Here is a 15,468-nt window from a genome sequence, read left to right as displayed (position 1 = left end):
TTAAACTGCAGTTATTATCAAAAGAATTAAAAAACATTTTAACTATACTAGTTGCTAGCTTCACATTTTTTTCTTGTGGGATATCTTTTAAGCTCTGATAACATTCCTAAAGAGGTTACATTGGGGCACAGATGACAACAGATCATGACAGGAGAACTTTTGATTTAGATCACTTAGTGTTTTTATTCTATTCCAAAAATTATACAAATGATCATCTCAGCAGATAGAAAGATGAAAAAAATTAGCACAGGGCAGGGGCCAGCAATAATTCTGAGCTGAGTACATACTCTGGCAGAGAGAGAAAGGAAGGGATAAACTCTTTAAAGAGAGAGAGGAGAGAATCAAAACTGCTGGGCCAAACTGGGTTTAATAAAAGGTTTTGTAGAATCTTAGTTGAGGGCCGCTAGGGATATGTCTGCCAAAAGTTATCAAGTCCAAGGTGAAGCCTAAGTCAAACATGCTGGACTAACCCAGCATCCCCCAACATTCTTACACTCTAAAGCTTGCCATTTCAAAAGACAGTGAAAAAAAAAATGTCTGTGCACAGCATATAATACATCATAGTCGATAAAGTCACACATTTTAATATGTAAAGTCAGTGCTAAATGAGGCCAGCATTTCTAGTGGACTAGCAATGGTTTTAGCCAACTCCCTCAAGTACGGATGAGAACACTGAAACCCAGAAAGATTTACTGCATTTTAAAAGATTTTCCAATCATAAAATCAAAGGGTTATGTCCCAAATCACTGATGCAAGTCCAACATAGCTGATACCACTCTGGTATAAAGTTCTCCCAAGAGAAAAACGCTAACCATGGTTTTTTCTGGTTTCTGAAGGTGTTCATTGCTGCAATGTCTATGACAATGAGAGAATTCATAGCAGCTCTTGAGTCTAAGTAATGAAATATGACCTATAAATCTTAATTCTCAAAAAAAAAAAAGAACGTATCTCGCCACTATAGAGACACATTGAGCTCCCTTGGGGTTTTCTTACAGATCCTGAGACTCAATTGTGAGTGGATCCAGCTTCTCCTCACTGCTATTCATGCTGCACAGGGATGGGGGGGGTGAGGGGTGGAGGAGGAGATGGTTTGACAGGAGACACCAACAAAGGGATGTAGAGGCCTGTCACCACGGTGACCCATCTACATGGGGAATTGTTTCTCTGCTTTTAAAGGTGCAAGCAGCATTACAGCAATCACAAGACTTAGAAAATATTAACTTTAAAAAATCCACACAATAACCACCCTAAAAAAATCACTTTGTCTGTTTTCTTTTTTTTTTGTCCATATTGATATATATATATTTCCATTTTCTGTTGAATCACCTCTTTTTTTTTTTTTTGTCCCTATAACTTACATGAATGTTCAGCTCAGGCCCTATTTCCACACAATTAGAGGAAATTTCCTTTAGGCATTCTTGATAAAAGTGGCCAGATTCAGTGACTTCTCATTATCTCTGCTCTGCATTCTGTCAGTGAGGGTGCTGCCGCTGCCTCCCACCTCCCCCACCCCCATCCTTGGTGTAGATGCTAAGGACCTGTGGATCTCCCGGAAGGGACTTTCAGATCTTGGCACTGATCTCTCAGATTTATTCTGGCACCTGCTTAATGTCGCTCAAGGACTTCTGCCTTCTCCTTTCAGAGCTGCCTTTGTGCCCCATCTCCTGTAGGCTGCCAAATCACATGAGCTGGTGGGCTGTGCTCTTTGATTTTGTCTGGGCTTCACCTGGAAGAAAGGCTTAGCTTCTCCTGGTTCTCATATCCTCAGGGAATGGGGTTCTGTTTTCCCCGGAACTCTGCCTGAGGTGATAGGATAGAATCTCTACACTATCTCACCCTTTACCTTTTTTCCCTGCATCTTCAGCTCAGAGAATCTCCTGCTACTTCCCAAAGTCTAGAAGGTTGACATTTTTGTGGCTAGGTTGCTTGATGAGGGTGCCACCCTAGAAGCAAGGCCTGCTTCAGAGCTCCAGGCCCAGAACTGGGAAGTTAACACACCTGGAGGGAAATCGTTCATGGTATTAACTGCCACGATCACACTGTCTTATCATTGTAACTTTGCATGGGGGCCATTGTTAACACAGCTCAGAACTATTTTGCTACTGATCCATCATCATGCTCATTTTAAGAAAAAAATATATTTTTAGTTATAGATGGACAGAATATCTTTATTTTATTTACTTGTTTTTATGTGGTGCTGAGGATGAAACCCAGTGCCTCACACGTGCTAGGCAAGTGCTCTACCACTGAGCCACAACCCCAGGTCATTTTTAGTGGCTGCAAGATGATCATTCCAGTGAGTAGCTATATCATAGTTAATCATCTTTTATTGAACATTTATTTCCAATTTTTAGCTCTTAACTTGTAACCATGAGAGCTAGTGAATTTCTAAAGAAAGACATATTTTAACAAGAAGCCTGAGAGTACAATTTTACAAAATTGTTCTAAACTCAAGTGGATGAAGCAGTTGCCCACTTGGTGCATAGTTACTTGTGGCTTATTGCCCACCGGCTCTTGACTTGCTTTTAGGATCATAAACACTTTTGCACATTAGGGGCTCCGGTCCTGAGCCTAAGCAGAGCGCTGTTGTTTGCACAATCCCAGTGCCATGAGGATGCAGTGATTTAGGAGACTAGCAGCTGCAACTCTGTGGATGGGATCAGGGAGGCAAACTGGACATAGTGCCACACAGAAAGTCCTCTTTTCTGGCTTTCCTTCAACCAGAGGTTTATGGTTTGAAATTCTAGAGCTCTTTTTCTTTCTTTCTTTCTTTTTTTTTTTTTTGACAGCAATGAAAATCTAGTTTCTGCTGGTTAGTTTAACCCATTTTGTCGTATCATTCCAGAAGTGGAATGCCTATAAAAAAATATAGTATATAATGTATAATTATAAGAATATAATTATGATATTATTAACAGAATTATGACATTAATTAGTGTAATTAATGTTAATGTGATACTATAAGAGCTCTAGATTATGATTTCCAACCTATTTTAATGCACCTCTGCAATTTTGCTGAATTAAAAACCTGGGACATGGTGGTTTAAAATTTTTATCTGTTAGCCAGGCACCGAGGTACATGCTTGTAATCCCAGCAATTCAGAAGGCTGAGGCAGGAAGATCACAAGTTCCAAACCAGCCTTAGCAACTTAGCGAGGCCCTAGGTAACTTAGCAAGACCCTGTCTCAAAATAAAAAAAATAAAAAGCTCTGGAAATGTCTTAGTGGTTAAGCACTCTGGGTTCAATCCCCAGTACCAAAAAATGGGGAGAAATTATAAATAACTGCATTATAAACAGCAGAGGCCTGATATGATCTGAAGCTAAACAAGTCCTAAAAAGAAGAAAATGTGAATATTCTGATTCTTATGAACAACAGTTTGCAAGAATGTTTTATAGAATTTTTAGGACATAGTTAACATTCTACATATGAGAGCTCCATTTTTCATGACATTTTTGCTTTTAAAAGACACAAGGATAAAGTGAAACTGTCTTACAAACAGCTTCACAAAGATCAAGTACCACTTCTAGGATTTTTCCAATAAGCATGAAAAATTACTTATATGAGTCAGTATATATATATATATATATCTCAAAGCAGTTATTTCAAATGGCAAAAGAATTAGAAACAATTTAAATGTCTATCAATAGAGGAGTGGCTTATATATTAAGGTACAAGATATTCGGTAGCATACTATGTTCCTATTAAAAACTATGTTCTGATGTGGAAGGAGTTCCCAACACATTTTTAAGTAATAAAAATAACTTTCAGAAAAGCGTTTATAATATTCTAACATTAGTGTGAAAGGAAAGAATATATATAGTAAATTTATACACTATTTCTAAAAGAATATGGAGGAAATTGGAATTGCCCTCAGGGAGGGGAAACAGGGGCTTATGTATTATATTAAACAGGGCTGGGGACATAGGAATGAAAGAGTATTTTTTTTCACTATATCTTAAATTTTGTCCTACGAGCATATGTTTCTCATTGGAAAGTGTCATTTATTTGGAGATTCCTCAAAGCCTAAGCATAATGTAACCAAATGAACCAACATTCATAAATATATACTGAAAAGAACGGAAAACCAGGACTCAGATACTGTTCGCCAATATTGATAACAGCAATACTCACAACAGCCGGAAGGTAGAAATTACCCAAGTTCCCATCAACAGGGGAGCATGCTACATAGCATGGAATGTTACTCAAACATGAAAAGGAAAAATATTGTGACACATGCTGCATCATGGGTGAGGCATGAGAATGTTCTCTTGAGTTAAATTAGTTGGACCCAAAAGGGCAAGTACTACTACGCTTATATGCAAAATCTGGAATAGGCAAATTCATAAAGACAGAAAGTAATTCAAGGTTACCAGGGGCTGTGGGGAAGGGAAGTGGGGAAATTATCATCTAATAGCTACAGAGTTTCTGTTTGGGATGATGGAAATGTTTTGGAAATGGTTGTGATGGCTGTACAACGTTGCAAAAGCAATGAGTGGTGCTTGGAAATTAATGGTACACTGATAAAGTGGATAAAATGGCAAATTCTGTGTTATAGTTTACCACAATAAAATATTCAAATGCAATGCAATTTAAAGAAAAAAGTCCCATGGAGCTTAACCTCTTTCCCTCCAGAGGCTTCCCTAGAACCACACATTCTTCCAACCTGACCCGATCCTCCCAAGGCCAACATAACTGAGTGCATGCTGAAGTCAAGGGTGCTGCACTGGGCACTGCCTGGAGTAGAAAGCCAGGTGCACATTCTTCTCTGCTTCAAAAAAGCTTGTCCCACAGCCTGGGCAGCAGTGCATGTCTCTGCTGGGTGAGGCAGAAAGGGTACTGAATCGACTTCTTTGACCTTGTGCTGTGGGAGCACAGAAGCCAGAGTAACCCAATGTGACTGAAGATCCAGGTGGCTTGACAAAGAGAGCAGCCTCTCAGGTAGCTTTGAAGAAGTTGGGTTCATTGGAGGCAGATTGCTGATGAACCTGCCTCATCAGTAGGGAGGTGCCTCTCTGAGCAAAGGACCGTAGCCTCCCATCACTGGGGTGAGGTGTGTATGGAAGGATGATTCTGGAAAAGCAGCTAAGGTCAAATGGTGTCAATTCTTAAATGCCCAGTTGAGTTCGTCTGACCTTAAGTGCTGGCTGCAGGAAAAGAGCTTGGGTGTTCTTTGTGTTCTTTTTCACTGTCCTTTTGCCAGTTAGAGATGTGTGCTTTTTATCCTTATCAAGCAGAGAACTTGGACAGTTTACGTTTTATTTCAATGTTTTCTTTGCAACTCAAACTGTGTTTGCCATCTAGTGATTAATCCATGCCACTGCAACAACCTACTTAAAATTCCTTGTTTCTCAACTCTGCAGCCAAGCTCCCAGGCCTCCAAATTCCGTTCTGTTGACAGTCACTTCTGCCCTAATGCCTACCTCAGCATTCAGAGACAGCACCATGAAATCGGAACCCTCAGAGTAGCAATAATATTCACATGAAAGAAAACTTTAGTTGTTCACAAGAAAATGAGCTTTAGAAATTGTGTATTTATGAAAAGTTTAAATAGGATCAGACTTGAACTGTATTCAACACCTCTGGGTGAATAAGGTTCATGGAGCACAAGAGATACCACCTTCATTTCTGGAGTTTCTGTTCTTATATAGCTTCCAAAGGGAGACAAGGACTTAACAGTTTGGTGTTCCAAATAAGTGGTACCTATTAGAATGTAACTTTCCAAATTTCTGAATTTCTGGATGCATGTCAAAACAGCCACATTTTCTTCTTCTATTGTCATTAAGTAGATTCCTTTTCCTTCAAAGGTGTCATTAATCATTTGATAGAATGAGCCAAAAATGTTGTGTTTCATGTGCAGAGAACTTAAAAGTAAACAGTCACTCCAGAGTCTTAAAGAGCCTACAGTAACATTTTGCAACGGAACTTTAAAGTTCCTTCACAATGAGGACTTCTACATTGGAAGATAGACTGAATCTAGTGTGTCTTTTTGCCCCTGAGATCTGCGTTGTGGGAATTCAGTTAATTGGCAAATGAATATCTACTGTTTTCTAGGCTCTGAGCTAAGTACTATGGATGCTATGGATATAATGTTATACACATGTACACTGTGATAACACCTTTTTCTAAACTTTGTTATAACCCACTCCCCATACCCCACTTCCATGGGATGGAAGGAAGTCCTTTTTTTTCTTCCTTTTCTCTTTTTTTCTTTTTCTTTTCTTTCTTTCTTACTTTTTTTTTTTTTTTTTTTTTTTTAGCTAAAGGAAAAAAGTTTTCTTGCTTTGTTAGTAAAGGAGAAACACAGAGGACTACTGTCCCAGAGTCTGTGATTTTTACCCATCAAGGATAACAGGGGTTTTTTGCTTTTGTTGTTGTTTTTATTTTTGGTACCAGTGATTGAACCCAGGGAGCTTATCCACTGAGCCACATCCCCAGTCCATTTCTTATATTTTATTTAGAGACAGGGTCTTATTGAATTGCTTAGGGTCTCGTTAAATTGACGAGGCTGGCTTTTAACTCTTAATCCTTCTGAGTCAGCCTCCCAAACCGCTGGGATGACAGGAATGCACTACCACACCCAGCTAACAGGGGATTTTAAAAGAGGTGATTCAAAGGCTACAGTCTAGGTATTTTCTTATCCAGAGTTAAAATTCACTTCTTAATTTGGGAGATAATCATTTCTAAGATGTTCTGATGTCAAGCAAATCTTTCTTACACTAAATTTTGTCTTACAAAGGATGGTGCTGTAGAGAGCAAGAGATAAGAGTTCTCACCTTACTGCCAAATTCAGCTTGTTGTTCAAGTTACAGATTAGTCACCTGGATGTAGCTTCTCTTCTCCAATCCAACAGCACCCCCAAGCCCTGGAATGTGTAGACTGGTTTTGGGAAACCATTCACTCAGTCTTTTAAAAAAAAATATGAACTGCTTGGCTTGGCTGTCATTTTCAACTATACTCTGTCCCTTTTTTTTTTTTTTTTTTTTGTTAATGAGCTTCTGTTCATCTGATTTTGCAGGGAAGGCCAGAGATACCGAGTGTATGTGGTGATACCTCTTCTGCCAGGGTTTGAAGGAGACATTTCAACAGGTGGAGGAAATGCTCTGCAGGCAATAATGCACTTCAACTACAGGTGCCCGAATTCTCAGTAGTCTGTTTCAAGCTTTCAGTTACTTTGCGCATGGCTTGCTGCTGCCAGGCTGCTGGTGATGGCAGTGTTCTTCACATTGAACAAAGGGGCACTATCTTACTTCCAAATCTTAGCCTGTTGATAAAATTCAAATGCAGCCTAAAATTGTACATGGTGGGCTTAGGATACAAAGTAGAAAGAATGAAAATATTAGTGCTTTTTCATATTTATCACTTCTCATATATATGTGATAGTATATATTTCGTGTATATATAATGTTGTTAAAAATTATCTTTAAGCCATATTTTTTCAGTAATAGAGAAAAACCATAAAATTAAATACCTAAAATGATATGAGTATGATTAGAGTGTATTTAGTTATGTAGCATGTCTCCCAGGAAACTTGGTAATAATAATCTCTTAGGAAATGGAAATTCCTATCTTAAAGAATTTTAATTCTATTTTCTCCATCTACCACATCTCTGCTAAAATTCTACAGAAAGTGGTGACTCCTACACTTGGTATTTTGAAAATCCAGTTTCCATATTCACTCTAAGAGGGACATTTGGGTTCCCCGGAGTCTTTAGACTTGCCAGCGGAACGTTGTCAGATGATTGGGAAGTGCCTAGGGGTTGGCAGCATAGAAGGTGATAGAGAGCAGCCCCAAGCTTCCCCTTGGGTCACTTAACTGGGAAAGAGATTGAAGCCAAAAGGTGAGTAAGTGGACAGGCCTGGATATGAATATGGCTCCTGAGCATGAGCTTGGACCTGACACACAAGAGTCCCACACAGGACAGATCACCCTGGTGATAAGTCACAACAAAGACGAGAACCTGGGTATCTTCTTTAAATAGTTCTTGTTTTTTCAAACCACCTTTAGTTTCTCTCCTTTCTAGTTCAACCTTCTAGAGGGTTGGAAGGGGCAAATAAGATCTCGCACTTTGTAATCCAAGAAGTGGATTTGTAAATCCAAGAAGTGTTCAAAGTGTAGGTCAAATTGCTCTGCATGCACAATCTGAATGCACTAGAGTTTTCTGCCATTGCATCTATCTCCCAGGGTCATAAGTAAGGATCTGTTTCCCCTGGGGTCATTTTGCCTAGTTACAGTGTGAGAGAACTTGAACTATATTGGCCTATATACTCAGATTGAAGATTTGCCATTTCTAATGTTATCTGATTTACAGCATGACACATAAAGCTATTCAAGTATTTAAGTCACTGACATAATGTTTAATTGGATTTCATCTGCTTCATTTGCCATTCTAATATTATTTTTGGAATATTGTCAGTTGTAATTATTTCCTATGACTGTTTTCTTCAGTTTGAACCAGCTGAATGGAATACATGTTTGGCTCTTGTTCAGAACCCAAACTATAACCTTTTATTATGCAAAAACATCTCTATTTGCTGGCATCATCTTTAATAATATCAGCATTTCCCAGGCATAACTGTATTTTTAATTACTTTCATAGAGCAAGCAGATGGAGCATAGAATTTTTTTTCAGTCTGTATAATTCATCAACTGTTATCAGAGTCTTGAGAAACAAAATCATAAGCAGAGTCAGATAAGTCTGGTTTTGTTTTTACGTTTAAGGGCTTTTGTTGAGTTTATGGAGACAACGTAATGTAATAGTTTGCTGAATTCCTAAATCACTCTGCCAATGGTTCAAACTTTTCACCTTGGAAAGCAATGTGATACTCTTCAGTATTCTTATCTATTGAGGCATGCTGGATTTATCTTTTCTGTCACCAAATTTAGAAGAGGGAAAGTTCATTTATAACTCATCTTTTAAAAAATAGCTTCTCTTTGTGAAATCTAACTTTAATTTTATAACTTCCATTTATCCACCTCAAAACTGCTTTGTCCAATTAGTTACATTACAAAAGCAATGTTCACCTGTGTTTAGCTTTAAAACATGTAGGCACCTTCTCATAGAAGCACTTGTTCTGTTTGTACTTGGATTGGGATTATACCCACACATACTGCAGTCGGAATTGGTTGTTTTGAAACCTCCATAATTATTTCTTTGCATACTTTCAGAACCATGTGCAGAGGAGAAAATTCCATCCTTGGACAGTTAAAAACAGAGCGTAAGTAACTGCTTTTCTTTTCCCTCCAGGATTGTTTTTATGAAGCATGAAACTATCTGTAATATTAAGTGTGAGGATGAATTATCAGTAATCACAAATGCTTTCACCGAGTTTTTAGAATTCTAGTCACAAAAATTTCTCTACAAAATGATCAGCTGAGGTCAATTATTTATTTTTATTAACCTGCCCAAACCAATGTTCCAATACAGATGCTTGAGATGCATAGGTAATAAAAAATGAGAATGTCCATATAATTTTATTTGTATATTTATAGTAATTTTGCCTTAACAATATCTGAAATTTGTAAGGCACTTCTCATGTGTATTCTCTGCTCATTGTCTACCTCAGTCTTAGAAAGAAATCAGGACAGGGGTCACTCCTGCTTCAAAATTGGGGAAATAAATGCTCTAAGGTCAAGACATATTTACTGCATCTTATGTATGCAGCAGAAGTCTCAGGGTTCTCCCAACATATTCTTGTATTTAGCAAAGAAAGCCTGCTTTTAAAAGGCATATTTTCAGGTGTCTTCTTTTTTAAAGTTTTTGCTTGTTCTTTTTAGTTATACATGCATTAGAATGTATTTTGACACACATACATGGAGTATAACTTCACATTTTTGTGGTCGTACATGATGTGGAATTTCTCTGGTTGTGTATTCATATATAAACAGAGGAAAGTTACCTCCTATTCATTCTACTACTGACTTTCCCATTTCCATCCACTCTCCCTTCCCTCCACCCCCCCCCCACCGTCCAATCTGGTGAACCTTCACTCTCCTCCACCTGTTGTGAGTTAGCATCTGCATATCAGAATGAACATTCAGTCTTTGGTTTTTTGAAACTGGCTTATTTCAGTTAGCATGATAATCTCCAGTTATATCCATTTACTGGCAAATGCCATAATTTCATTCTTCTTTATGGCTGACTAATATTCCATTGTGTGTGTGTACCACATTTTCCTTATCCATTCATCTGTTGAAGGGCACCTAGATTGGTTCCATATCTTAGCTATTGTGAATTGAGTAGCTTTAAACATTGATGGGGCCACGTCACTGTAATATGCTGATTTTAAGTCCTCTGGGAATATGCCAAGGAGTGGGTAAACTGGGTCAAATGGTAGTTCCATTCCAAGTTTTCTGAGGAATTCAGATGTCTTCTTAATTGATCCTTATATATAGTTCTCCACTACAGTATATTACATGGAGTTTACTTATTTATATCTCCTTGAACTAACTGTAAGTTCATCCCATAGTGGATAATTCAATAATATTCTATAAATTTGTGCAATGGTATGGGGAGGCGGCCAGCACCTCATTGGGGGTTTTTCTTCCTGCCAAGGAGGGTGTAAGCCTCCTAAGAAATTAAAATCTAGAATAATTAGTGAAGAATAAAAGATAAAGTTGGAAAGATAGTTTCAAAAAGGTAGAGCCCCTGATAGGTCCAGTCTACACAAGAGATGGAGCTAGACAATTAGAAAATAGCTCTCATGGATTATTTAAGAGATACATCAAAAGCAGGGATAAGGTTTCAAGCATGGAGTCTTGCTTCATGATGTCTTGCAGTCCACAGGTTGATTGGCATCTTGGCAGGTCACAGGCATCTCAGAGAGGCTGTGCAGCTACAGCAGGTCACCCCATCCCCAGTGCTGTGTGGGACCAAGCAGAGCTGCATAGGGCTTACAATGTGTCTAGGCAGTCAACCAGAGGAAGTATCCACTGCAAGTTCCCAGACACCAGATTCTATATTCATTAGGCTTCGATGCGTGTTGTAGTCCACACACAGCCCACAGATAGCTTTGGACACAATAGGCAGAAAAGATTTCACAGAACTAAACTGGAGTCAGAACCCAGCTTATCTGATGTATAGATCAGTTGGGTCTTGATTATGAAAACCTAGGTGGCCACGCAAAAGGAAAGAGGCAACACTCACCAAGTGGTGTTTATATGCATTCTCACTTCCTGTGAGGGAGGGAGGTAAAGGGGACTGTTATAGGCCAGAGAGATGCGGTGATAGAAAAATGGGGCTTGTGGGTAGAGTTTGGATCTCACTTACCTGAGAGAATGGAGATGCCACAAGGAAATCTGGAAGACAGAAGGAGCCGTCATAGCCATGTGATGCCAGGTGATATGACCTCCAGATATGTATAAACCTTAACTGAGTCTTAAGGCGGGGATTATACATTACACTGGCAGCCTCCTAAATGTGGACACTCAATGATGTACTGGAACGTGGGAGAAAAACCTTAAACCTTCCAAGTACGTATAGATTTAACTTAAAATTATGAAATTAGGACATCAGCAGGAGTGGCAGAGTAAAGATCTCCAAAAATATACTCCTCCATTAAAAACAACAAAAACATTAACAGAAATCTTTGCAATCAACTTCCCAGATCCTAGAAGTTAACCAAAAGCTTGTAAAAATCCAAGAGTGTTTAATCAAGAAAACCAGCTGCATGTTGGTAAAAACTTCTTCTCAACTCCACAGCAATCTTCAGAACCAACAGGTTCTCAATCATGGCAAAAACCAGGAGCCTACACACCGGTGGTCAGGGTGCAAGTCAGTGTCAAGGGCCCCTACCCTGACAGTGCTCAGAGCATTGTCATTAACTGACCTGTTTGGAAGTTCCCTTTACACCATCATTCAAAGGACTTGCATTTATTTCTCTGGCTCAATGTGCTCAGTGCAAATAACCTTTGACCTAGATATTTATCAAAACAAGCAGCAACAATTATTTAACATCACAGCTTCCTGAGACAGTGATAACAGCTGAGCAAACAAGAAGCTAAAAACTTAAAAGGGAAACCTGGGGAGGGAGAATCCCATAGTGGGCATCAGGAAGCTGTAACATACTCCTGGGAATCTAAAAAGCTGTGCATATGTATGCGTGCCCAAGGCTATGCCCATGCTCAGGGAAGACTTGAGAACACTCTAAATTCTTACCTCCGCAGGTCTTAAGGCCCTGGTACAAAGAGAAAGTGAAGCCCAAGGCAGCATTATAAAAATGCATGCTCCCCTCACAGCTCCTCAATAAAATATAAGAGACTCACTAGTTCCAGGAATTTAAGAAATCATATAAAGTATATTATAATGCCATAATGGAATGAAATTATAAACAATAAAAGGAGATTTTGGAAATTTACAAATAGATAGGGAATAACACACTTCCAAATAATGAAAGAATCAAAGAAGATATTGTAAACGACTGACAAGAAATATTTTGTGGTGAATGAAAATGAAAACACATCAAAATTTATGAGACAAAGTTAAAGCAAGGTTTAGAAATATATAGCTAAAAGCAATTATCTTAAAAAGAAGAAAAACCTCAAATCAATAATCTAAACCCACATCTTAAGAAACAATATAAAAAAGAGCAAACTAAATCCAAAGCAAGCAGAATGAAAGAAATAATGAAGATTGGAAGGAAGACTAATAAGAAAATAGAAAAACAATAGAGAAAATCAGCAAGACCAAAAATTGATTCTTTGAAAAAAATTTAAAAGTTAGCAAATCTTTAACTAGACTAAGTAAAAAAAGACAGAAAATTCAAATTATCTAAATCAGGAAATAAGAGAACAGTAGATCTTATAAAAATAAAAGAGAATACTCTGAATCATTATATGCTAACAAATTAGTTAAACTAAATAGATGGAAAAGTTCCTCTGAAGACATTGTATTAGCCAGAGTTCTCTAGAAAAACTGAACTGAGAGAGAAGAGAGAGTGTGTGCATGTGTGTGTGTGTGTGTGTGTGTGTGTGTGTGTGTAGAGAGAGAGAGAGAGAAAAAAAAGAAGATGGAGGGGAGGTGTGTCTATTATGAGGAATGGGCTGACATGACTATGGAAACTGAAAAGTCCCAGTCTGCTGTCTGTGGGATAGAAGATTCCTGAAAGCCATTGGTATGATTTCAGTCCAAGTTTGGAGATCTAAGAGCCAGAGGGGCCAATGGTACAAATCCCAGTTCAAGAGCAAAAGAAGGCCAATATCCCATCTAAAGTAGACAGGTAGAAAGCAAAAGGGGTGAATTCCTCCTTCATCTGCCCTTTGTTCTGTCCAAGCCCTCGATGGATTGAATTGTGCCCACCAACAATGGGAAAGGAAATTTACTTTAATGAATTTACTGACTTCAGTGCTAATCTCATCAGAAACCCTCTCATAGACACCCCCCAAAATAATATTTAATCTAGGTATCCCTAGCCCAATCAAGATGATATATAGAACTAACCACCACAGACACAAAATACCAAATCTGATTCTAGAACAAACTGAAACTCCAAGTAAACCTAAAACAAGTAAAAAAAAAATGACTTTGCAATCAACATGTTTCTAAAAAGCTCAGGCCCAGACAGTTTTGCTGGTGATTTCTACCATCCATAAAAGAATCAGTCTTCATCCTTCACAGACTTTTCCCTAAAAAGATAGACAAGTATTGCCCAATACCAAAATCATTCCAAGAAAAGAAAGACAGGAACCAATATTCCTTAAGATACAAACACAGAACTCCTCAGTGATATTACTAAGCCGAATCAGGCAATATAAAAAGGATTATGAATCATGATCAAATGGGGTTTACCCTATGAATGGTTGGTTTTACATCTGAAAGTAAATCAGTATAGTACACAGTGGGAACAGAATAAAGGACAGAGACCACATATGACCATCTTGTTAGACACAGAAAAGTATTTGACAAAATCTAAAATTCTTTCATGATGAAAAACAAATAAGAAAACAACTTAGGAATGGATGAGAACTGCTTCAACCTCATAAAGGGGGATTTTCAAATACCAACATCAGGCATCATACTTAAGTGGAGAAAGACTGAAAGCTTTCACCCCGTGATCAGTAACAAGATGAGAATGGCCACTCTTGTCAAACATTAAAATGGAAGTTTTAACCAAGGCCATTGGATAAGAAAAATAAATTCTGAAAAAGGGATAGGGAGGAAAAACAGGAGTAAAACAATCTTTTCACAAATGGCACACTCTTGTAGGCAGAAAAATCCTAAAGAATTCACACATACTCATGCAATTAAAGGTAATAAATCAGTCTATTTTGTGTTGCAGCATACAAGATGAATATACAAAAATCAACTTGTTTCTATAATTGGGTGAATTAGCTGAAATAGAAGACCTAACATTGTTAAGATGGCAGTACTCTCCAAATTGATCTATAAGATTCAGCACTATTACTGTCAAAAATCACAGCTGCCTTGTTGCAAAGACTGACAACTAGTCCTAAAATTTATGTGGAATTTCAAGGCATTTAGCATAGCCAAAACGACTATAAGAATGAATTGGAAAACCCATATTTTTTATTTAAAAAATTTTCTACAAGCCTAGAACAAGTAGTAAAAACAGTATATTGTTGATATAAGGTTAGACATATAGATCAATGGAATTGAATTGAGACTTCAGAAATAAGCCATTGGTTTCAACAAGGGTATCAAGAATTCATTGGAATAGTTTCTTAGAATTGTTTTTTTCTTTCTTTTTTTTTTTTTTTGAGAATTGTTTTTTCAACAATCAGTATTGGAACAACTGAAAAGATTGAGAGAGAGGGAAGCTGAACACCTCAAACAATATACAAAAATTAATTCAAAATGGATCAAAACCTTAACACTTCAAATCTTCTAGAGGAAAACAGGCATATATCATTTTAAACTTGGTTAAGCAATGGTTTCTTAGATTTTTTTTTACCAAAAACCCAAGCAAATAGGTAAAACTAGATGAAACACAAGAGCTTCTGTGCTCTGATGAACACTGTTAGAAAATTAAGTAACCCATAGAATGAGGAAAATGTTTGCAAATCAGATATATGATAAGAGATTAGTGTTCAGAACATATAAAGAATTCTTAAATTCAATAGTAAAATGAAAAAATAACTCAGTTTTAAAATGGAAAAACAATCTAAATAGACATTTTTTTTAAAAAGAAGATTATATAGATGGCCAATAAACACATGAAAATATACTAATTGTCACTAGGGAGATTCTAATGAAAACCACAATGAGATAGAACTTCACCCTTTCATACCCACCAGAGTGTTTAAAATAATAAAAAAAAAATCTTGGTGTGGGTTTGGAAATGGTGGAACCCTCATACATTGCTGTTGGGAATGCAAAATGCTGTATCCTCTTTGGAAAATAATTTGGTGGCTCCTCAAAAATTAAACATAGATATCCATATAACCCAGCAGTTCTCTTAAGTATATACTAAAGGGTACTGAAATCATACATCTACACAAAACCTGCATTGA

General features: G+C 37.6%; 1 protein-coding gene across 1 annotated transcript in view; it reads left to right on the top strand.

The window, feature by feature from the left end:
- Nucleotides 1-15,468, top strand: part of Pld1 (phospholipase D1) — a 200,727-nt gene that overhangs the window by 158,709 nt on the left and 26,550 nt on the right. Inside the window, exons 22-23 of the mRNA XM_026395005.2 lie at nt 7,018-7,131; nt 9,169-9,218. Of these exons, the coding sequence (XP_026250790.1) occupies nt 7,018-7,131; nt 9,169-9,218 (164 nt within the window). The remainder of the gene's footprint in view (nt 1-7,017; nt 7,132-9,168; nt 9,219-15,468) is intronic.

This window comes from Urocitellus parryii, chromosome 2 (genome assembly GCF_045843805.1).
Source record: "Urocitellus parryii isolate mUroPar1 chromosome 2, mUroPar1.hap1, whole genome shotgun sequence".
In the NCBI taxonomy this organism is placed as follows: Eukaryota; Metazoa; Chordata; class Mammalia; order Rodentia; family Sciuridae; genus Urocitellus; species Urocitellus parryii.
This window is presented reverse-complemented; position numbering and strand designations above follow the sequence as displayed.